We start from the raw sequence: 24,933 nt of genomic DNA, 5'->3' as shown, positions 1-24,933 counted from the left end.
TATAGCTAATGATTAGTATTTGCTTCTTAAATACTATGTATTTATGCTCTTGTGTGAACAGAGCTGTATATCAGTATTTTAATTTTTCAGGACGACATGTGTGTATGTTATGACCAATCCAGAGACCTCTATATCTGAGTAATAATTCTTCAGGAGATGACAAAAATATCCAATAGCAACAATGAATTTCAAAATTTGCTAAATATGTTTTGGCATACATTGTCCTCTGTTCTTCCTTTCATTTTTCTTAGAACACAATAGGAATTCAATAGTGATGGATATTACTGTAATTGTATACAGCATTTCCTTTCCCCCCTTAGACTGCTTTGTCAATAGTAATTTCCTCAAATCTGCCAAATAAACACAAATAAAATTCTCAAATCTAAGTATGATACTTCCCAATTAACATAAAATGGATTAATAAATATTCTTAGCACTTCTAATTGTAATCCTAAAAGTAGATTAAATCAACATAAAATCATAAGCAGCTTCTTTCCTATTTTATCACAATTTGTCATATTATTCCAACCAACATAGGTGTGGAGTTTGTTGGATTTTTGAGTTTGGCTTAAGTGCATAAGGAGTAATTATTTGCAAAAGTAGCATACATTCAGGGGGAGGTTATATGAGATCAATAGGGCTGAGGAGACTGAGCAGACCAGAGCGTATTTGAAACTGCTCTGGAAGCAAACCTTGGAAAACCATGTGAATGAGAAACAGAGGATAGGTAGAATACTAGGAATGGATCACAGTAAGAGTGAGGGCATTCTTCTTTTGGTGTTTTGCAAGCATTTCCCCAGTCTTAGAAGTCTTTCCAATATGGTATGAAAAAAGCTACTTTTTCAACATTTTCATTGTTACTGGAGACAATTGCAGAATTTTTAAGCCTGTTCATGAAGTTCAGTTCTGAAAACAGGATTCTAAACTTCCATCTTTCAGGTCTTCTCCAAATTAAGCAGCTTGTCTAAGCCTTTTGAGAAATTAATTCATGAGTCGGGGAAGTATTACAGAGATGTCATTTAGAAGGTTGGCATAATTACAGTATTTGACATTTTCCCCATAGAGAACACAGGGTTTTCTCATAACAGGCTGTGGAAACATTGTTCTGTACTTTGAAAAATCAGACTGCCTATAACAAAAGGTTAAAGAACGAACATTTCAAAGTTTTTTTCATGTTTAAACACCAAGTTTAAACACGTACAGGATAGATCTTAGCAGGCATATGCACCAAAGATTGTGAAAGTGATCCAGAAGATTTACCTGCTACATGTAAAATTAACATTTGTTGTACTGCAAAATTCCCTGGAATTAGATTCCTCTGCACTTGTGTAGATGTTTCCCAGTGTGAAGAGCCTGCAAGGAGGCACATGCTCTTCACTTCAGTCCTCAGCTGGCATGAGCTGCTCACTGCTCATGTGATGCTCATTCCCATCAGAGAATGCTTAGCCCATATGGACAGTCTTGAGTCCAGCCTCCAGAAAAGGCTGCTTTTTTAAGAGTATTCCTGACTGTCATTCTTTTGCACAAAGCCTTGGAATTAGAATACTCTTAAGAGCAAGATCTGCTTTTTATTTCTTTTTCCTTCCATGTACATTTTATTAAATTGCATTTAATAATATGTATTACTTGCTCTGTAAAAAGCATAAACTGCCTTGGTATTGGGCTCAAAAATCCAGGCTTGTCTCCTCCAAAAGGCAATGATTTTATCACAAATCAGGTCTCTGGCTGAAGCTCTTTCTTTCTGTTTGTTTTCCTTTCTGTTGGCTTAATGGATCTTGCATTCATCATGGTACAACTTCAGCCAGCAGGTAAATGGATACAGATTGTAAAGCTCAGTGAAATGTGACAACTCTTGGAAAACAGATGGAAGATAAATGCCTGGAATCCAGGCCTTGGGATATTTTATTGTCTTGGTGGCTTCTACTGGGCTCCTTTCAATTCAGCCATGTCATTTTTGTGCTGAAGTGCCCAAAACTGGACGCAATAGTTGAGATTTGGGCCCATAAGGGGTGAATAGAAGGATTAATCATTTCCCTCCCTCTGCCATGTACAGTCTTGGTAGTGTGGCCCAATATGAGGTTCACCTCATGTGCCACAAGTGCTCACCACTGTCTTGGTTTGTTTCACACCATCTTAAGAGGTTGAATGAATGACCATTTCTCATTAGACAACAACTAACAGGCCTTGTAGTTGTAGACACCAGTTTGTAATGTTCAAAGTTTTGTAAATATTCATTTTCCTGGGATAATTCCTGTGACTTTTCAGTATCATCATGATTTGAATCCCCTCTAGGAAATAAAATCAGGCTTGACTTTTTAAAATGTAACATACAATGCTCCTTTCCATACAGCATTTTAAAAATGCATCTTTTCTGCATGTTGTCTTCCCCAGAAGATTACTCAAGGGAAGTTGATAGATCAATAAGGTTTAATTATCATCAGAGAGCAGACAAGATACATCTGTTACAAACCTATAATGAAATCAGTTTTCAGTATACAAAACTTCTAGAAGAGGATATTCTGCTTTGGCATTAATGCATTTTCATACTAAAAATTTGACCATTTATTTACTGTAAAGATTAGATAAGAGATAAATCTTGTATTTAAAAATGGAATTAGCTTTAAGATGCTGATTGTTCTTCATTCTTCTGCAGGCAAAATGGTTGTATTCCTGTAGGACACATGGCATTTGCTTTTATCCAGATGATCAAACATAGGGAGAGGTTGAACCTTGCATTTACACTATTAAAACTAGTTCTTTAGTACACAGTGATGGTACTCAAGTAAAATTGCTTTCATTTTTTTGCTACATAAATGTGTAGCTTCACTGTGCTTCCTTTTTCACAACTTTAACTTTTCACAGTTATATCCAACTTTCTTATTTCTTTAAATAACTGTACTGTTACTACTGTATAGTACTATATACTACTGTGTTACTACAGTAACTACAGTTACTACACATTTCTGAATGCATAGAAATTAAATGTGTACCTAAAATTATGCCACAGTGTACTATTAGTATATGAAAATATACATTAGTAAGAGCTAGAAGTAAATGTTTTATCATTTTCAGCAGAGTATTTCTGTTTAAACTGTCCAGTTGTTTTCATTACTACTCATAATATGTGGTAAAATTGTATTGAACATTCCTGGTAAATACTCATTCATCTACCTCGAGAGACTTACTCCGTAAAGGAATTAATGGGGAGATTATGCAAATAAAAACATGGGAGAAAAAGCTGATCAGGGTGAAAAAGGGTGTTTGAGTGGACATTCAGAGGCAGTTCTGAACCAACAGACTTTTAAAGAATTATTTGATAGTTATGAAGTCATGATATCCTGAGTGTTTATTCATGCACACTGAAAGAAAACAAAAATGAGAAGGCCTTAAGAGCCCAGGTCTGTTGTGTTAAAAGCTAACACATCAAAAGACAGAGTTCGTTTCCTCCTCTTTTCCATTTGTGATTGGAGGGAAAAGTAGCAAGAACTGACACCTCTAGATGAGACAGCATAAGCTGAGTTCCTGCATGAGAAGTGACTCCACCTCTCAGTCTGGGTCTTGGTGAAATGGGAAGGGCAGGGAGAAAACTTGTGTGAGGGACAGGAGTGACAGTGCAGGTTTAACTGAGGTTTAACATGCAAGCTGAGGAAGTACCTGAAGAGAAATGGGATGTGGTAACATATAGTTGGCATTTTGTTCATGAGTTATTTTTTCATTTTGATGGTGCTTTTTATGTATGTTGTGAACTGCTCTGTTTAGAACTGACATTCATATGTACCTGGAGAAACTGGTACAATCAATCTTACAAACTTTAAAGCTAATAATAAAAGAAAATAATAACTACTAGGGCATCAGTTACTTGTGAGGGTCATTTTACAAGATAAAATAAATTCTCCCAATTTAGTAATTGCATATACTCATGAACATTATCTGCTTGTACGTGGACAAGTTCATATTCATAAATAATGATGCTAGAAATCAGCTCTCTGCATGCAAATGCAATTAAAGAGAGGTATTAGCATTACAGTCCCAGTTTCCTAAGGGGAGATTTCACCTCTGGAAAATAATGCATTGAATCTTCTTCTAAAGGAACCTAAAACTGACAAATAAGAAAAAAGTCTTCTAAATGTTTGCCAATATTTTAAATGTTAGAGTTTGCTGGATTGTCAGATTCAGTACTATTTCAGATTTTAGGTTCTTCTGCTGGGATATATATTAATTTTTATGTTCAGAGTTAGTCTCACTGCACATGGGAACTGGCATGTAGATGACATTGTGTTTGCACTCAGGTGATAGGTTTTGTGTATAGTTTTTAGTACCTGTGTGCAGAAATGTAGTGCCACGAGCAAATGTGGCTTAATGCATTACAGGGAATGTAATGTTTGCTTTAATTCAGATAGTCTGAAGACATTCTGTTTTATTTAATGGGCTCCTTTTGCTTTCCATCCATCACACCTCCAGATTTAGCTCTCCTTAATGTGTAATTTAGAATGGGAATTTGATAAGGTTAATTTTACAGAGATATTGATAGTTCTTCATTATGTTTTTCATGAAGAATTGTGTCACTAGGCACTAACATGTCCAAAAGGAACACATGGATCTTTACTCTGCTGTTAATATAGCTGTCCAAGTTACTTTTGAATTACTATAGGGAGTAGAGTATTTCCAACTAAGTGTGAAGGTCACTGGGTTAGAGGAGTTTTTATCAACTGGTAATCATATTTGTGTCAGTCAATAATTTGGGTGTATTCTCATGGGGTTTTTTTCTTTGAGGGGTTCTTCTGCAGCCATATATATGCCATTTAGAGACCTTTATGGTGATTTGAAATTTTCTGCTTAATATCTTAGTAGAATACGCTCATAAAGTTCATGTTATCAGAAGGACCAGATATTGCTAATGCTGGGAAAATGTAATATTCTGTGTATTTTTCAGACCTTTTTTTTTTTTTTTTTTTTTAATTAGGATATGTCTGCTTGCACAAAAAGGTTAATTTCTGTCTTGCAAACCGTATGCAGATGAGGAAGGAGCAGTCTGTTATTGCAAATTCATGAACTGTATCTACATTAAAAGTTTATCTTCTTTTTTTCCTGCCCTTGAAAGGGAACAGCTAGAAATGACAGGACATATTGGAATGAAGTCTCAGTTTCACACATGCCTAACAATGTTAAATCATTTTGCTCTTTCCACAGGATTTTAAGACAGTGCTGTCTTTCCCCCAGTACCCAGGGGAGTTTCTGCACCCTGTGGTTTATGCATGTACTGCAGTTATGTTGTTGTGCCTGTTTGCTTCCATTATCACCTACATTGTCCATCACAGGTAAGAATTCCTTTTTAAGCATGTCCTAAATGGTCAGCATGACACTGAGGCACTTGAAATTTATAACCCATACTGTAAAGATAAATTAAAATTATTTGAATTACTGTTGGGTAATAATGGCAGCAATGTGATTTACACCAGAGAAATCAAAACCAAGTTTGCCAACCTTTCTTAAGCTGTTCCTGGGCTTTCCTACACATATGTTTACACTTTCTGCACACTTTTCCTAAGATTTCTAACTCAACAATTGAATATAAAACTATGAACATTATCAAGTTGCTTTCTGGCAAATTCCAGTTGAGCAGCACTTTGTTCAGCTACACTTGCCATATTGGCTTTTAAGACCAAGTTTAGTTGTAAAACTGATAGCTATCACTGGATAAAAGAAACTTTCTTTGTCTTCTAAATTCTAGGTTTAGAAAACTCGTGTTTTCTTTGATATGAAAAATTTATATAAATGCCATTTTAACTACATACTTCTGGTTAAAGACCATTAGCAATTTAAAAGAATAGGAGTGAATTGTACTGTAGAAACTGCTAAATATTAATTACGTGGAGTTAATGTAATGTCTTCTGATCTTCACCTTCCATTTAATCCTTTAGAGATGTCTTGTTAAAGTTCTGCATATGTGAAGCTATGCAATAAGCCTTTTGCTTTTTGTACTCTAAATGCTTGATTTGGTGGAGGAAAATCAGTAGACTTTTATGATTTTTACCATTTATTTTACCTTTTTATCATTTATTTCAATACTATATAGGTCAGACTCTCAGTCCTATGGGTAGATTCTTACCTAGGTATTCAGGAATCTGATCATTTTATTCTATCAAATTCAGTATTTTTCCCAAATAGTAATTTTCATAATAAATATGTTGGGGTTTTAATTTTAAAATGTGATTTTTTTTTTTCAACAGCACAATCCGAATAAGCAGAAAAGGATGGCACATGCTCCTCAACTTTTGTTTCCATACTGCTCTCACCTTTGCTGTTTTTGCTGGTGGAATCAATCGCATTAAATATCCAATTATATGTCAAGCTGTAAGTATCTGGCTTAGTAATTCTTTCTAATAGAACTGAAACTTGCAAATGAGTTTTTAACATAATGTTGGCAGTTCTCCTTCTTTTCTTATATTGTTCCTGGATCCTAAGTTTTTCAAAATAAACTATTATAAGCATATCTTTTAAAGGGCAGCACTGGAAATGTTCAGAGTTTGGTTGTCTCATGAGTTTCTCTGAGAGGGTGATCAATGCATTAACTTCTCTGAGGCTCAGATTGCCTCCATCTTGTTGATTTTTGTTTTTTTAAGAAAAGCCTTGAAAATCTTGATATTTCTCTGCTGTATAGGATAGTTGAAAACTATGAATCCAGAATACTTCTGTCCTTCCTGTACTTTGGGTTGAATGTGTGGGACTAAGGTTACTGCTTCACATTTTTATCACATACACCGTGTGCCTGAAGGTGGCCCTGGCTTCACTGCATGATGCCTGAGGAGGCACAGCAGACCAGAATACTTGTGATTTATGGATTGGTTGCCCTGCTGGACTGTTTCACATCTCTTGCCACAGTGTTTTTGGGGCAATCATGTGGTGAGATGCACAGACAGGGCTGGATTCAGCTGCTCTGGATATTAGGGCTGAGTCTGTCCAATGTGTCATTGAAATGACTCAATAGAGTAATTTCAGTCATCTTCTGTAATGTCTGATGTGGGCTTGTTGCAATTGTTTGCCTTGAATATTTCTTCCTCTCAGATTTTGTAGAAGTGCACTAGGTCTCATGAACGTTTTTGGTGTTTTCCTGTAGTAAAGCACTTTGTTTGGCCAATGTTCTCCCCGTTTTTTTGCCTGTCACTAATCCAGTCCTTCTGATTGGCTTGAGTGGGTGTAAATAGCAGGAGTCAGGAGCCAACAGCAGTCACTGTACAGCTTGCATAATTACTGTAGGAGTTATCACTCTGGTATTGAGTGAAGCGCTTTGGAAGCCTTTTGTGAATCCTTGTGCATGACCATCAGTAAACAGCACGTGTGGGTCGGTAAGCATTGTAGTGTTCCGTGTGTGAAGTCTACCTGAGTGCATTGCATGATACTCATTGAAATAACAGTTGTCCACTAGATTATTTTGAGAGAAATATCTCACAATATCTAGTGTATTCTGTCATAATTAATTTGTAAGTTCTAGCAGATTGAAATATCACTTATCATTGTTTTTGTCTGCAGTTTGCAAGTGATAGTAGCAGATTAGTTTGTAGGGCAGCCAGGACCAGGTAATTACATGGTCACAAATGACCATCTGTTGTTTCAGTCATTGTCTGATTATTTACTTTGCAGCTTGCATGGTAGCAACGTGGTATTAACAGCTATAATGAAAAATTGATTGAGATAAATGTGTTATTAATAGCCTTTTATAAGTAGTACATAAACTACAGTGGTATCTTAATAAAGTGCATTATCAGTGGCATCTGTTTCTTCCTACGGGATAGGGCCAGATCCTGAGCTGCTGAGAAATGTACACACTTAGAGAAACTGTATTGAACCATCCCTGTATGTCTGCTAACCAGTTTCTTAAAGTTATTTATTTAGCTGATAATATGCTACATCAACAGATGATATCATCAGTAGTTACAGTATAGGAAAGATACAAGTGACACAAGACAAAAACTGTCCTCTATTTCCTGATGTAATTAGACAAGGCTAATGGATGAAATAGTCCAAACAATCTTAGACAAGGCTCCAATAGCTGGTAACAGAGACTGAAAAACAGAGAACATTGTACACAGCCACAGATCCTTTCTTGCTTCCTGGCAGCAAGGTTTTCAAAATTCTGAGTCCCAGTGCCTGTGTCCTGTAAAAACCCTGAGATGATTACTCTGTGATTTAATATCCAATGTGCCAAAGCCCTGATACTGGGACTTAAAATATATTTTTGAAAGTGTTACTGCTTCGAGCAGCACTAAAATATTAGTTATACCACAGGCGTAACACCATCAGTTACCATTCCGCAGGTATCCTTCATTCTGCTAAAATTCAAAGCACAATGCTTGTGCTAAATTTGCTAAAAATTCAACCTGCAGCAATGCAGTTTTCACTTTTTATTTCCCAAATGTATAGGGAAAGATTCCAAATGCAAGAATTTTTTGTCCTAATCGCTGAAATGTTGTATAAAGCCAGTCAACCACCACCTTTCCTATTGTAATTGTCCCTAAAACTTCCACAAAAAATTCACTGCAGCATACTTATCAATATGAAATAATAGACTAAATTAACTTTTATTGTTCAAATTTAACCAAAAAGAGTGGTTCTAAATTAGCTTCATTTGGATCATCTTCTGTTTCTAAATGAGTAGTTACAGGTTAGTTTTAAGCATCAGGAATTAGTGCTATGGAAATGGGCCCATTTTCTATGATAGCTGGAAGAACCTTCAAGTCCCCTTCAAGGTGAAACAGTCGCACAAAAAAAGTCTTTTCGGAAATGGTCAGATATTTATTTTTATGCGTAATCTAAAAATCTAAAATTCCCTTTTAAACCTGCATATCTGTTTCAGAGAGGATTTTGTATAGACCTTTCACTTGCATATGTGCTCTGCAGTCTTTATGATTTACAGAAAACCCTGATGTTAGAGTGCTTGTCTAGAAGAGTTCATTGCATCATCACACGTTGCCTGAGTGAATGAATCTACAGATTCTTTAGATTACCCTTGAATCTTATTCTAGGTGTCACTGAATGTTGGCTGCTGTAGAATCCAGACTCATGAGTTTACTGGCAAAGTCTTTCATGCAGGTCAGAGATTGTTTTAGGAGCAGCAGGGATAAATCAGAGCAGTACTCTACCAGAAAGGTGCTTGAGCCAGCCAGTGAGCCCTTCCATCTCCCAGTTAGGGCCTCAGATTAGTTTGCTTCAAAAGGCAGAAGGAAGCTCATTCCTTTCATGTCAAGAATGAGAGAGGAGACACAACTGCAGCTGGATCACTCCCCATGTGTGGGAGGCATCAAATCTGTTCTCTCAAAGATTTCTGTTTTGTGGCTCCAACTCTAGAGGAAAGCATGATAGCCATGAGGTTATGGATGGTAGGGGGTGAAATCATCAATTAAACATGTTGAAGCACAAAGAATGGACTTCTGGGCACAAGATTCAGGAGGCAGAAAAGTTATAGAGGAAGACAGAATTTATTTTTTTATTGTATGATCACTCCAATCACATCTTCAAGATCCTCTACATGGTCTATAAAATAAAAGCTCCCATGTACGCTTTGGCAAGGCTCAGATCTTCATTTTCCCTGATGAATGTCATATGTGAAGCAGCTTGTGAACTCATTTAAGGCAGTAAATCTTCAGCAGTAGAGGCAAAGCCCATTCCATACTAGCCTGTAGCCTGCAAGTTCAGCTCAGAAAGTTCAACTTCTGTCTCTAAATTTTCTACCTGTGAAGGGAGCATGGGGTTTTGCTAATGCTAAATGTTTAAATATCATGAAATATTCACGTCCAGTGGTGTTACAGACTGCAGAGAAATTCCTGAATCCCTTCATCTCACAGAAAAGAATCATTTTCATTGCAGGATTAATAGTTTAATCAGAATGTCCATGCATATCTCTGTCCTTCTTTAAATAGAACTGAATTAAGAAGTACAATCTTATCTGAAATATGATTACAATTAGAAAAAAAAGAAATTAAATTAAAAATTTGGGGACAACAAAGAAAATTGTGTGCAACTTAAAGCTGATCAAGAAACCTTTTTGTGCCAAAATGCTTTGCATAAATGTGTATTCTGGTCATTACCATGGTAACTCTGCATCATGTGGAACTTAACTTATCTCTAGGGTACTGAAATTTATTGAAGGAGCACAAACAGACAGCATCTTCTTACTGAAGAAAAGTATAATCTTCTATTCAAAAGGCTGGTGCTTATTCCCAAAGATAAGAGTTCTAAGAACACAGGCCATGTAAAAATTTAGGTACAGTGCTGTTTTCAATGCATATATCCTGGCAGTTTTTTTCTGTACCATTTGGCCTCTGAGAGGAAAACTTTCTTAAAAATAGAGGTCATCACTTCAGTATTTCCAATCATAATCCTTTATTCTGTGTGGAAAACAACCCTTTCCATACAATTTTATGTGAAATACAGAATTTCTGCTCAGAGTGAAAATAGTTTTAAAAACTTTGGTTTTTAATTTGCGTGTAGTTTTTGGCCTCTGAAGCTTTACAGAGGTAGAAAGATACACACAGGTAAATTTGTACCCTGAACCTTTCATGTATAACCTCAAGTTTGTATTTGCTAAGGGAGTCAAGAAAGAGTTTACTGAACAAAGCCACCTTGGTCTTTCTGTGGGGCCTCATCCTTCCCTCCCATGTCAGGAGCTGCTATCTCATGTATTTCTAACAGAGGGCCTAGGTGTCTTTCTAGCTTGAGAGAGTTAAAAAGAGGTGATCCCACTGGAGGAGACAAAAGAACTTGCACAACAGTGCCTAAGCACAACAGTGAAGAAGATGCATCCCTGTGACATAACTGATGTCTGTGGGAAGACAAGAGCAAAACCCAGCACTTTGAAACACTGAATTCTCAATGTGAAGTGCAGCAAGCATTTCTTAATGGATCAATAATAGCAAAAATTCAATAATAGCAAAAATTCTAGAATTTAGTGTAACAGCTCAGTGTACCCTTCCAAATTCCGCACTTCTGCTGTGTCATGTCAAATCTGTTAGCCATAAGGAGGTCCTGTATCTTCAGGTTAAATCCTTGTTTCCTTCAAGCAAGAAATGCAGATGGTTGGGTGTTTTGGTTTTTTTGTTTGGTTTTTTGTTTGGTTTTTTTTGTTGGGTTTTTTTCTGAGAGAGTTGAGGATCATTACAGAGTTAGTACAGAGGATGATGACATTTTTGCCCCTTCCATGTTTACTCAATTTCTCCACATATCAGAAGTAACTCAGTTGCTGAAACATGAGTACACTATGAAAATAGCAATGTGATGCAGGTGTGGCATACCTGGGATGTTTTCAGTCAGTTCAGTTCCCTCCTTGAAACAATAAAATTGTTTTTTAGGTTTTACATTAATTTAAGTGTCTGATGATTTCTGTCTATATGGTCATATATGTTTTCAAAATTTCACATGTAGATGCCTTTTGACATGGAATTAATTTCAACTGTTCCTATCATTGCACGTAGTTGTGTGGAAAACAGAATATACAGCAGCAGGGCTGTGCTGAAATGAGAAAGAGGTTAGGAGCTAAAGATCTAGATTTTTTTTTTTCCCAGTTCTTTCTCATTATTTTTGCCTTCTTTTTCTTCCCCCTTTCTCATCCTCCTTCCTTCCCTCCCTGCTCATGGTCCTGCTCAGGGCATCCCTACAGAACCTCTGCAAGCTGCCTGTGAATCAGGTCCAGACAGCACCAGTCCCTGAACTGGCAGCATCTGCCAGCTCATGATACACATTTGTCTCATTCTCTTATTTCTGCTTCTTTTACCTCAAGCAACAGCAGTGATGAAGGTTTTATCCTCCCTTGTCCAATGTGACAGACTAGTACCAGAGAAAAGAGGGGTTTCTGTTGATGATATTTGCTGCTATCTTCAAGTTTTGAGCTATAATAGCAAATATAAACAAAACCCATGGAAATTTTTTGGTTTACTCATCAATTATTTCATTTTAAGTGGAGAAAAAAATGAACACTGGTTAAAATAAATCATTATAATAGATTTGTGTTAGCTTTATTCAGCAATTCTCTGTATTCCTTAAACATTTATGTTCTTTCCAATTATAGCAATATTTTACTTGTCACTGCAAAATGTCAGGTTATTGCTTCAAAGGTAACCTCATTTTATATAATCAGATGCAGACTTAGCTGATGTAATAGAGCACTGGAGATTGGATAAAATTCCAATTACTGCTTCCATAGTAATGAATAACAATTACTAACATAACAAAGATGTTAGCATTTTAGAGGTGTTTGTACTTTGTTTTCCTTTCAATGATAAACACAGCAGTTTCTTGCAGACAGAGTGATAATAACACTATTAGAGTTTATAATTCTTTTTTTAAGGGGGGATGCCAAGAGCTGTCATTTATTTTTAAAATTCTATAGCCAAGTTTATAATTTTCTTCAAATATGTCTGAAAACAATCTAGATTTATTAGTGAAAAGAGATTGGCATTGCAGAATTTAACCTTGCCTGTGTATAGCAGAGAGGAAACTACAGCAGGTTATTCCTAAAAAGTTAAAGGAAATAGCATAATAGCAAGCAAAAGTGCTGGCCTCTCATTGAATTTTAAATTGCATTCTCCTGATAGGCTAACAAAGAGTCACAAGACTTTAAATCCAGGTGTAAAATGTTTTCATGAAACAGCTTGTTAGAAAACAATTGTTTTTACCTCTCCGTTTCCTAACATAGCTCCTGGTGTTACAGATAATAAATACTGTCTGTGGTAGATTAAATAACTGGTTTTAAGTGCAACAGTTAGATGCATTTATAAATTCAATTTAAAAAATATGTTTCTTGTGCCCTTATGAAGTAAGATTCTTGTAAAAATTTGTTTTACTGATCCATTTATTGGGTTGTTTAACTGTCCACTCTTTTTTTAGGTGGGCATAGTACTGCATTATTCTACACTCTCTACTATGCTATGGATTGGAGTAACTGCCAGGAATATTTATAAGCAAGTCACAAAAAAACCTCAGCCATGCCAAAACAGTGACCAACCTTCTTATCCAAAGCAGCCACTACTCAGGTATGGAATATTAGTTACACTATTTTTTTAATGTTTTCCTAGAACATATCAGTTATAAACAAGCTCTCACTCTTATTTCTGTATTCTTTACTTTTTATAGATTATAAATAGCATTCATAAAGAACTGAGCCACTTAGGTGTTTGCAAAAATCTGAGTATTTATTGTATGCTGATGAACTCTACTCAGAGGATGGAAATATGCAAAGCTGGTATTGGCTAAATTCAGATACCTTTGTCTGAACAGGAAGAATTAAAATGTTTCTGTTGGTTCCTCATGGAGGAAAAAAGATCCCTAAAACCAGAAACTGGCTTGATTCCAAGCCTTATTTAATCATCAGAAGCTGTGCTATGATGACCCCTTACCTTTATCTCTTCTGCTGTACTTCTTGCCCACACTTTGTATTGAAAGCCTAATAAGCTGATAGCAACCTTCCTCATTCCCCATGAGAGATGTAATGCTATTACAGGAGCCACTGGGAGTCTGCACTCCCTATCAACTCTCACTGGAGCAGACTCACAAATGTGCCTCTGATGGCATCGCAGGTGTAAGACAGTAGGAGTTCTTGCCAGATGTCTCTGAGAAGCTGAAACTTCAAGCCAAAATAGTCAGTCTGCACAAGGAAAAAAAAAAAATGAAACCCTAGCAAAACCTTACCACAAAAGCAGGATTTCCAGCCAAAGGCATGAGAAGACTAATTCATCTTTTTTGACCTTAGCTGTCTAAAAATTACCAAAGTTATAGATATTGTCTCCATACAGATTTTGGAGGGAGACAGAAAAAGAACGTCCAGAGAACAATTCCCCCTCTCCATCTTGGATGTTTGTGTGAGAACAGGATAAATTGCCTTATGGAGGTTCCTCTCTTTTCCCACAGGTCATGGACAAGTCTGAATAGTCAATTTAGACTAAAGACCTCAGTTTTATAGTGGAAGTCAGGAAACGTGAATTCTACTTTTTATGTGTTTTCTGTGAAAAATCCACAGTGTATTCTTCTAAACAGACAGAGACGTTTTTATTTTAAACACAATTTTTTTCAGCAAGTAGCATTTATAGATGACTGTGTGACGTCACAACTTGTTAAAAATCTGTTGGGAGATGAATTGAGATTTTCCGTCTGATTCTGCAAATTTTTACTAACATTATTTTAGTTGGAAAGCTAGCTAGTTTTCTTCTTTTTAGAACACTTTATTTCTAGAGATGAAATTGATTAAAGTTAACATAAAATGTGTGTTGTGATGAGAAGGAGTGTCATATTGATCCTTAGCTTTGTTGGGTGTAAGCTATAGGATAGTCTTTCACTGAGAGTGCCTGACTTTGCTAATCCATGATTTACTACACCATTCTTCAGAGATGAGAATTTCACTCCTTCAGTTACCAGCTCATGGCAAAATGAATAATTGCCAATTTTCAAATCCTGCAGTGTGACTATTAAGGTAGAAAATTGTTACAAGTTACACAGACCCGGCATAGTGTATGTTCTTCAAATTCAAATCTTGTTTGATTTGGAAAACAATAGACAGTCAGGTTACAGGAAAGATTATTCTAATTAGAATCTCTGTTGTACCAGTCATGTTGAGGTTCCCAGACAGTGAAAATAAATAGTAGCTATTTTAAGTTTAGCAATAGAAATGATAAACCACCTTCGAGCTGTAAGAGAACATGGGTATAATTGTTTAATAGCTAAGTAAAATTATTCCAAGCTATTTTTCTCACACAGGGCACCATGTATCTTAGAGACACAGGCACTGAAATGTCTAATACAATTTTACAATGGTTAGCACTAGATTCAAAGTAGTAAGGATCAGTTTCACTTCATGTAGAAAACAGGCACATTATATGTAAAATTAAGAATCACTTTAAGCAAGAAAATGCTAAATTCATAATTAGTAGTTCATCCTTTTAGAATGATAATGATCATTTTGGGGGGCATTTTACCTTTCCTGATTTTAATAAAATTAAAATCTGAATTATTCTTTGTCATAATATTTCCATAAAATCCATTTAGGATGCTTACATATCAATGCAGTCATTTATAAGAAATGTTTTAATTAGTCAGTGCTCTTGTGTCTGTAAGCCCATGCCAGCCTTTATACATATTGTTCCTCAAGTATTTAAGGGAAAACATCTGAGTTTGGGTGAGGGGTGTTAATTTGTCTCCATTTGACATCAGTAGATAGCAAATAGTATAAAGTTTATTCAAATGGAGATGGAGTTAGGCTTTTTTCTGTCGGGACTGTCAGTGATAGGAAACAAATGATACAGTCTATGAGACACTTTTAAACAAGACGTAGTTTTTTCAGTGATCCTTCTCTATAGACTTAGTTTTGTTGAATACAAATACATGAATGTGTTTGGCAAGAACTCTACACTTGGCTGTTGTCCTTCAGTCTTTTTTGGTAATGGTTGTATTTGATAGATGGAGTTTCCAGTTCACATGTGAGTGTTTTTGTGTTCCTTATATATGCACTTGCTGTTTGAGACACAAGGGTATCTTTTGTGAGTCAATAAGTGGGATCTAATGCCAAAAATCAGTACATAAATCTATCACGTGGAATTTATCAAGAAATCATAAAAATTGTCTCACCACATTTGTTTCACAAAGCTTGGTCCACTCTAAAAAATAGCTGAAATAGTGAAAATAAATACCAGAATATCTAAAAGGAGACTTTATCTGCTAGTAGGAAAGGATGGAGACTTGTTAGAATTGCTTTGGTTTCTCTGCTTGCTGTTTGCATATTCATTTGCAGAAGCAAGACAAATGAGGTGCCCTTGATCTTTTTCTCCTACTTTTCTTTGGTTGTAGCTGTAGCAATAAATACCCTATTATGTAAAGCTGTGGTTCTTTATAAGTTTTCTCTCTTCTAGACATAGTGATCAAATTTGAAACATTTTTTTCAGTCTAATTTTACTTCATGGCAATATGATTTTAAATATTGCCTCTTCTTGTATGTTAATCATGTATTATGAGACACATAATGTACACTGTACATTATAGAGTATATATATTTGATTATATATATTATTCATGAAATATATATTATCTGTTAATTACAGAGTTCAACCCCTGAGGGCCTATCACTTTGATGACTGGAACCAACTGTAACAATTTTGGCATTTTTCTCTAAATGTGCCTGGATGCTAATGAGGTGGATCAAATTAATGCATCATTGAGTTTTGTGTATTGAAATTCTGAACCTTAGCACTTCAACAGATAATGAAATTACTTTCTGTAAAATATACTCTCTGGTATTCTTAATAGAAATAAATAATTCTATCTGTTCATCCTCTGTGGACATTTGTTAAACCTGGCAGAGTTTAGCTTCTGACTCATCTGAAGGCAGATTCTGCCAGTAAAGGCAAAGGGGCATGCAAGATTCAGCTATTACTGTAATGTACAAAACTTCTTATCAGCCCCAACCTGAGGCCCAGGTAGTGTTAGTTTTTGTGCCTGCTCTGTGCATGCATTTTTCATGCAACGCTCTGCACACATACAGATTAGACAGAAGTACAGACCAGCAGAAAATACTTCTGAAAGATACTCTGTTAAAATCATTTCTTTCTAGAGTGACGGAAAAAAAATCACATTACTTTCATTTTTAATAAGATAACTAGTGAGCACAATTGCATTCTAAACATCTAAAATAAAAAATAAATAAGCTGCCAGCTGGGCTAGAGATTGGTGATAAGGAGACAGATAATTAAGTTTTATCTCAAGGTTAGGTACAAATATATCTCCTAATATTCTCCCACCTCTTTCAGTCAATGAATGTCTTGCAAGATAACTAATATGGCAGTCTTCAGATTACAGAGTCCAATATCCCATATCTGTCATGAAAAAATATCAATGTGCATAAATAAGGTTGAAGAAGCAACAGCAAAATAGATAACAGTTGATGTCACTGTCTCTGTTGAACTTCATCTTATTTTTATGTAACATATTTTGATAAGCTTTTTTAAATGTTCTTTCTAAAATTGTGGGGCTGTTAGGAAATGTACCTCACGCAGTGCTTTAGAAAAATTGTATATCTAGCTGTAGTGGCAATTGCAGAATGGATTGTGCCCTTTGCTTTGTATTCAAAGTCTTTGTACTATGGCTAAAAAACCATAACTGAGGCAAATTGAAACCGTTTTCAGCAGCACACGCAGAGTTCCTGCAGTCAATACCACTGGATTCAATTCCCTTCTCTTACTTTATTATTCGACCTTAAATAACTTTAAGAGTTAAAAATAATTTTTAGAATGAGAAAGCTGGTTGCCTATTTCACATATTTTGAAATGTCCTAACTGCCCTTTAAACCTGCACACAAAGCAGCCCTAGAAGTAGCTGAGAATGAGAGTAGATTGGTCAAACTGTACTAACCTGCTGATGGATGTTTACATGCAGAGGTGTGTATGGGTGTCTGCTCTTCTATATGAGGTTGTATATGGGCAAGTTTCTGTACATCACACATACACTTCCAGAGTAGAGAGAAATGTCTTGAAAGCAGCAATCAAAGGGGTCTTCCTAGTGAGCTGTGTTTGTGGTGTAGGGCTGACTAACAACCTACACCCTGAGCTCCTTCAGGATGTGGTAGTGCTGCACTTGCATCCTCCCCCTCTCCTTGGGAATGTGGCAGCAGCTCATTCCCAAGTTCATTATTTCTCTCAGCTACCTAAACATTTATCAATAGCACCCAGCTAAACAGTAGCTAAGTATCTTTGAGACACTGAATTATGCTAAATCCTTTCACTGCAAAAAGGAGAAACCACACTAAATTTTCAAATACAAGAAAATCCTCTCCTTCTCTTATTCCCGACTAGTCCTATGATGAGACTCTTGCCTTTACAAGGGGATTTCACAGACTTGCATGATACCACAGGGGTCATGGCATCCACTTAGTGCTTTGTTCATAGTGTTAACCCTGCTTGTCTCAGGATGAACATTTAGCTGCTTGATCTGAATTCTGACAAGCTGGAAAACAACACTTGGGCTCAAATGGATCTATTGCTGTGTTTGCCAAACTGCTGGTCCTGAGAGAGTCTGGCAGGAAATGTTGTGACTTCCAGCACAAATGGATTATATGGAGATTTTTACTGAATAAGTTAGCAATAAAGCAGGCTGTATCTTGAGTATGAGTTGCACACACCGATGTTCATGATCTCATTAGAAATTGTCAGGTGATATTTTTGCACCATAATGAAGATACTGAAAACATTCCAATTATAAAGACCAAAGACTTCTTATATTTAGTTTTTAAAGAATGATTATGCCCAGAAAAAAAACCCTAGAATAAAAAAAAAGCTAATGTTTTCTAATATTCCTGAGGCTGAAAGGGTCTTCAGAAAATTATCTTTCTTAATATCCCCTATCATTTAAAACAAGTTGGCTACAATTTGCAGCATGATAGCAGTGTAATGGGGGATCAGCATTTGACTGTGGTAAGAAATACTTTATTAAACATCAAGTTTGGCAAATATGCTATTTTTTTGTCCATGCCCTTTTCTGAATCTTCAGACTGAATCATATGAAGCAACTAAATTTGTATTCTGACAGACAGAGACATTACTTGTCCCCTTGACACCAGCAGCTCTGAAATGCAGTTAAGTTCTTGTGCATTTTTCATTAATGCTGGCTTGCATGAATTCATGTCTTCTAGTATGAAACAGTGATTGAGAGAGAGGGAGAAAGAAAGAGGTCAGATGAAAAGTATCATTTGCAATCCATTGTTTTCTTCTTTGTGATATGCTCTTAAATATTAACTCAGAGAGTTTTAATCCATGAAAGCCCATCCTTCCTTCCCACAGAGAACATATCAAACTTCCTCTATAAAGTATAAATTGAAACCTGATTATCCCAAGGGATTATCTGTCTTTCTCTTAAAAATTCTCTATGGTTTGAGTATGTTGAATTAAATGGGAAGTGCCACAGGGCAGAATTCTCAGGAGCCTGGAGGAGATCTCTGTAGTTCACTCTTTACTATTCACACAGACCCAATTGTGTCATTGTGGAGTAAGTGAAAATTATGTCTCCCTGCAAGTAAGGTTTTCACCAGCTGGATGAACCATGGCATGGTGAGCCAACAGTCTCTCTGAAAACCTGCTCCAGGAAGTTGGCTGTAATTTAAGTGTTTGATTGTATCCTTTGCTTAGAGGACAGAATATTTTGATGTGGGCAGGGTCAGTCATCAGGAAGTTTATCTCACATTTCTGATATTATAATCAACATTTCTTATTTTAGATATGGGAAGTTAAGACTAGAAATGTATACTATTAGATAATTTTAAAATTGTGCTGTGAATTTTTGCAATCCTCATGTGTTCTCACCTCCATACTTTAAGTTCCTAAAAAGAACAAAGTGTGTAAGAGCTGTTTTTATCAAATGGCTTGGATTGGGAGGGACCTTAAAGATAATCTAGTGATATTTCTTAAATATTTTCTGCAAAACACTATTCCCATGTTGTTTCAATATTTGTCATATTTCCCAGGAAGAAAGAAGGCCATGTTGCTGAAATAGCTTTTATAAATTTTTTGCACTTGATAAAAATGGAATGTAAGAAAAGCCATGTTTCCCTTCCAGCTATTGTGTTCATTTTATTCGCCAAAGTAAGGCTTATATTCACAACATCAAAATAAGTTATTATATTGTTATATTGGATATTAAAATAATCTAAGGATAACAGCCTTTTCAAAGTTTTAGTTTAATTATAGAGCTAATATTTTGAACAATGCTATGTTGCTTCTGAAGACAATTTTAATAACTGTCATTCAAAGATGACACAACACAAATAATACAAAGTACCAAGAGAAACACTGATCATTGTAGACAGATTGTGCTCTATCTTATCAACCCCCCAACTTAGCCAGTTCTCAAAAAAAAAAAAAAAAAAAAAAAAAAAAAAAAAAAAACCCCACTCAAACAAAAATATTTAAAATCCTGGAAGGAACCTTAGCCAGAACAAAGAGAACAGTTCTGCTCTTTGAGGTATAAAAGCTAGAGATAATGAAAAAGAAAAGCTTAAAAACAAAACAGGAAGTTTAAGTCTGTATATCACAAATGAAAGGGAGAGACAGGATTTCAGAACCCAACGGTACTTGGAATTTGGTTGGTTACTTCAAGGACAGACTGATATTACGTGCTGTTTAACATGATCACTCTTAAATGCTGATATATGTTCAGATGGATGTAACTGAAAGGTCTACAGTGGAAAAGTGTTTAAAATTGTGATAATGAAAACATTTTCATTCATTATTTTTACTGAATTTCAACTTGAAGCTAATTTTATTTCCATCAGATGTGGATAAAATTATCTTTGGTCAGAGACAACATTTAATTCAGGGTTTGAATTAATTGTCCTACACAAGAAAATTTCCAGTAAAATGAAAATATTAAAAAACATTATGGAGGTCCACAGTAGCAAAATACTGTCATTGGTATCCTGAGAAAGTTGTTGCATTTTGCATAGGCCATGTAAATAAATATTCATTGCTGACAGCATTGCATGGCCAGGGGATGGTGTCATGGAGGAATTTTCCTGCCAACTCTTAATCAAACTGGAAGAGTGATTAGAACTTTTCTTCTCCACCTTCAGTGTGAGCAGTTGAATTGAGGAGTCACTAACAGCAAGATGGGAACAGAGCCACCTGCCTTGCTTGTAGTTCCACTTCATCTGGCTTATGAATCAAAATTCCAAAATTCATTCTCATGGAATAGTTAGCAATACTGTTCTTCAAAACTGACCTGAATGCACTACAAAATACTTTAAGTGAGTGATCACCAGAGGATAGGATCCTCCTTGATGTGAACTTATTTCAAGAGCACATGAAAATCAAAGTAAAGAAGAAAGGATTTTGTTGCTGTCATAATTTCATTAGCTAAAGCACAGGTGAGGTGCACATGATATTGACACTTTTCAGAGAAATACAATAATACCAAATCTTTAAGAGATGTTGAGGTTGAAGGTGAAGTTCTATCCTCTTTTTTTAAAGAACAGTGTCTGAGCTACTTAGTATAGACGAAAAGAAATGGGTTATGGTTACTGCAAAAGAAACGTCAGCTTACTTCTTGTAAACAAGATACTAAACAACAAGTCACTTAGATCCATTCAACTGAAACTCTCTCCAATGCTACAGCTATTGACAAACAGCCAAAAAAAGAAAATGACCACACCTGAGTGATACCTGGGCATTTAGTGATGAGGAAATGATGGGCTTGGGGTAGAAATTTTAACTACATGAGTGACAGCATTTGCAAGCCTTCAAAACTGTGAGCTTTCTGAAGACTTAAAATGAATTCTATGGTATTTCCAGCTTTGAAAGGCTTGAACTGCAACCTGCTGATCTGCAGAACTGTGTATTAGATTGAATTTTCAGCTGCTTTTATCCTGAGTTCACATCTAGGTATTTCCTGGAAATTCAGAATTCTTGTCGCACTATCCCTTGCCTCAGTAGCTTCTCTCATTTGAGCTACTCATATACATAATTGTAGAGGGTAAGTTAGAGGGTGAGTAAGCTTGATAAAATGCTCCATGCTTTGATATGCTGCTCCAGGCAAAATGTAAAATGCTGATTGGAAATTCTACAAGTTCAAGGATTTTTAGAAGATAATATATTCAGACTCCAATGGGGGCTTGGTAGAAAACTTTATCAGATTTGAAAGAACTAAATATTTTCTCAGATGATTCTCTGGTGTCACATAGATTAAACTTGATTATGCAAAAATGCTGTAAAGATAAATGCATAAGATCTTTTCAAGTGTGCTTATTGTAATTGTATGGACAAAGAACTAAGCATTCCCATCTGCATGAAATTATATTCACCACAATTACAGAAAAGAATATCTGACTTTTAATGGTAGATGATTGTACTCATTAATTAGTGAGAAAAATTAGTCACATTAGATAAAAATCCTTTCTTATGAAAATTATTCTGTGAGAAAGATAGAACTTAAAGTTTGTTACAAACACCTGTTTTAAGCAGGCATCTATATACATCCAGCTTAGCTGTAAAGAAAACCCTGATGTTGCAAGAAAACGTAAGTTATGAAGATTTATGAAGTATGTTGTGCAGACTGATAAACTGCAATGTCACAGAACTGAGAACACTGCAGGCACCCAACTGGTGTAATGTAGGATGGGGCAATAGTCTGATAATAACTGCAGTACAGTACAATCACTGTGCATTTAAATTACAGCATGGCATAAGACATTTAGACATACATATGTCTAAATGTCCTACATATAGACATATAGTAGTTGTTGCATTTACCAATTGCTTTATTCCATAAAGTAATTTTGGCTAGAAGATATTACTAGATTCCAAGAGTAAATGCTAAACAAAAAAAAAGTACCTGACTTACCTTAAAATAAACTAGCAATAAAATGCAAATATATATATTTTATGAATATACATATATATATATTAGCAGTGATAGTTTAAAATACATAATTTTAATGTTTCAGAATATTTTTCTTTATTAATGAATGGCAAAATTCAAGGAAATTAGGTTGTATTCCTTGGACAAACAGAATTGGTGAAATCCACAGATATGCATATTACATTAAATATGTTGGAGCATATTTATATATAACTGTTGCAAATTCAGTTTCAGATCTGGCTTATTCTGTGCATACTTTCTGTCAAATATGTGTGATAATCTCTGGTTTATGCCTGTTTGGAAGGAGGGTTTAAAATTCTCGGGAGGAAAAGCTGCATTAGATTAATTCACTTGGTCTTGAGTTGAGACACCATGGAAAATTATACATAAACTTCCACTGATCTCTCTGACATTGTACATCTTAAGTAGTTGAAATCCATCACTGGAAATGTAGATGATCCTTTTCAATTTAGTGTTCTTTAAAAATTCCAAATGAGAAGGCATTAAAGAGAAAATCATACAGCAAACAATAAGCTTAAATTGTAGCAAGGGGTAAATAGGTTAATATTAGGAAAATATTTCAACCTATGAAAACAGTTGGCAATTAAAACAGGTTACCGGAAGGCTGTGGGAACTCTGTCCCAAGCAATTTGTTACCATAGACTAGATTAGGCCAAGCCAGTCATGACAGGTGTTTAATTGTGACCCTGACTCAGAGATTTTGAGTGGACTAGATGATCTCTTGATGTTCATTCTTGCCCTACAATTCTCTTACTAGTAAACCAAGATTTTTTTCCTAACAGTATTTTCATTTTTCAACCCTTATTTGCTGCTGAATTTCTACAGCCTCACAAGTCTTATAAGAAACTTTTGTGTTTCATTATGCAAGCGAATTCTGACAGAGGAGACTTTGAAACTAATGTGTTCCAAATATGCCTTCAGTGTTTGGAAATGTTGTGAGTCTTGTAGAAACTGGCTGCTGATCCTGCAGGTATTCAGGTACCACCTTACTATATAAAACAACAAAAAATTAGGCCACCTTCTGCTCTGAAACACATGCACTCACATTGGGTTTTCAGTGGGAGCTACACATATTTAGTTGAAAGAAGATTTTGGTTCATAGATTGAAAATACTGCTGATTGCTACTTATAAATAATTTTTGGTAAATCTTATGTAATTTTTATAATGCAGATTAAAATAATTTCAATATATCATATCTAATATACCTCAGTTAAATAGAATGTCCAGATTAAACTTTATGCCTGTATTGATTGAGTACTCATTCAGGCAAAGGGGTAATGACATTATTATTGGATTACACTTCACACTCAAAGAATCAGTCAGGATTTTAAATTTATCAGAAAGTGAACATTGGTGAGGTTTTCTGTGAAAGAAATCTTGAGCACACAAGATACCTGACTTATTTATCTATTGATAATGAGAGATACTAGTATTGTTTTAGCTATTAATTTTGAGGGAAGAGAACTGTGATTACAGAAGACCATTTGTGTTTGCTTTTCAATATTTGTGAGCAATGTCAAGAAAAAGTCATGAGTGGTCAGTTACACAACAGATCTTGCTGCTTCTTCATATGGGACGAAATTGTAGACATCTCCAGAAAAAAAAAGTACCTCTAGAGGGAAAGTTCATTTCCAAGAAATATGTATGCATACCACTTTGGAATTCCAAATCTGGAATTAATAGTGTCTCTAACACTCTTTCTCATGAATCCAAAATATAAGGAGCAGGAATTGTGGGCAAATCACAACCTCTGTTATTTGCAGAATGGTTACCCCCTGCTGGCTGTCATTTATAGGTAAGGCATTTTGGGCTGTTTAATGTGGATTATCATACTCGTGTTAGTGTCTTACATAAGAATGGCATTAAACTTGTCTACTTGTGAATCTCAGTCTTCCATCAGAGGTGTTGAAGAAGCAACCAATTATCCATATATCCTCTTCATGCTTCTAAGAGAGTGTTTTCCAACTAGAGAGAACATTTCCTTCTGAGGTTCTGGCATTGCTAAATCCAGTAACAGTTACTGTCCCCAGGAAAGCTAGGCGGCCTTTTGACCCGGAAAGCTGAGCAGTGAGATGCTCTTATAGTTTTGTGAAGATGGCTGTTTATTCCTGTTCGAATCTCTTTTTTCCATGTTTATAACTTTCTGGAAATGACATACCATTTCTAGCTTTTAATTAATATTTTTCAATTAATGTTTATAAAATAATTCTGTCTCTGCTTTTCCTTTTCTTTCAAAGTTTTGTGATCACTTCTGGTTGAGTGCTCAAAAAAAACCCCATGATTTTTTAAAAACTTACCTTTTGACCTTTTTATAAATGATGGAAAAGCTTTCTTTTTGCTTCTGGTTAAAATCTAGGATAGGGATCACCAGAAATAGATTTCTGTGTATGTCAGCTTTTAAACAATAGGAAAAAGCAAATGTTCATGCCATCATCATACATAAAAGATCTTCCATAGCTCAGCTTAGTAATACAAAGACTGACAACAGCAAAACCCCTCAACATTAAAGTTAAAAATCAGGGTTGGCATTCATG

At 35.5% G+C, this 24,933-nt stretch overlaps 1 protein-coding gene across 1 annotated transcript in view; it reads left to right on the top strand.

The window, feature by feature from the left end:
• The window catches only part of LOC310912352 (adhesion G protein-coupled receptor A3-like), a 253,587-nt gene that overhangs the window by 209,401 nt on the left and 19,253 nt on the right, over positions 1-24,933 (top strand). Inside the window, exons 15-17 of the mRNA XM_083866869.1 lie at positions 5,191-5,318; positions 6,231-6,354; positions 12,880-13,025. Of these exons, the coding sequence (XP_083722995.1) occupies positions 5,191-5,318; positions 6,231-6,354; positions 12,880-13,025 (398 nt within the window). The remainder of the gene's footprint in view (positions 1-5,190; positions 5,319-6,230; positions 6,355-12,879; positions 13,026-24,933) is intronic.

Source organism: Zosterops lateralis (genome assembly GCF_965231275.1).
Source record: "Zosterops lateralis genome assembly, chromosome: 8".
Lineage (NCBI taxonomy): Eukaryota > Metazoa > Chordata > Aves > Passeriformes > Zosteropidae > Zosterops > Zosterops lateralis.
The sequence above is the reverse complement of the archived record's forward strand: the minus strand, read 5'-3'. Positions and strand labels throughout refer to the sequence as shown.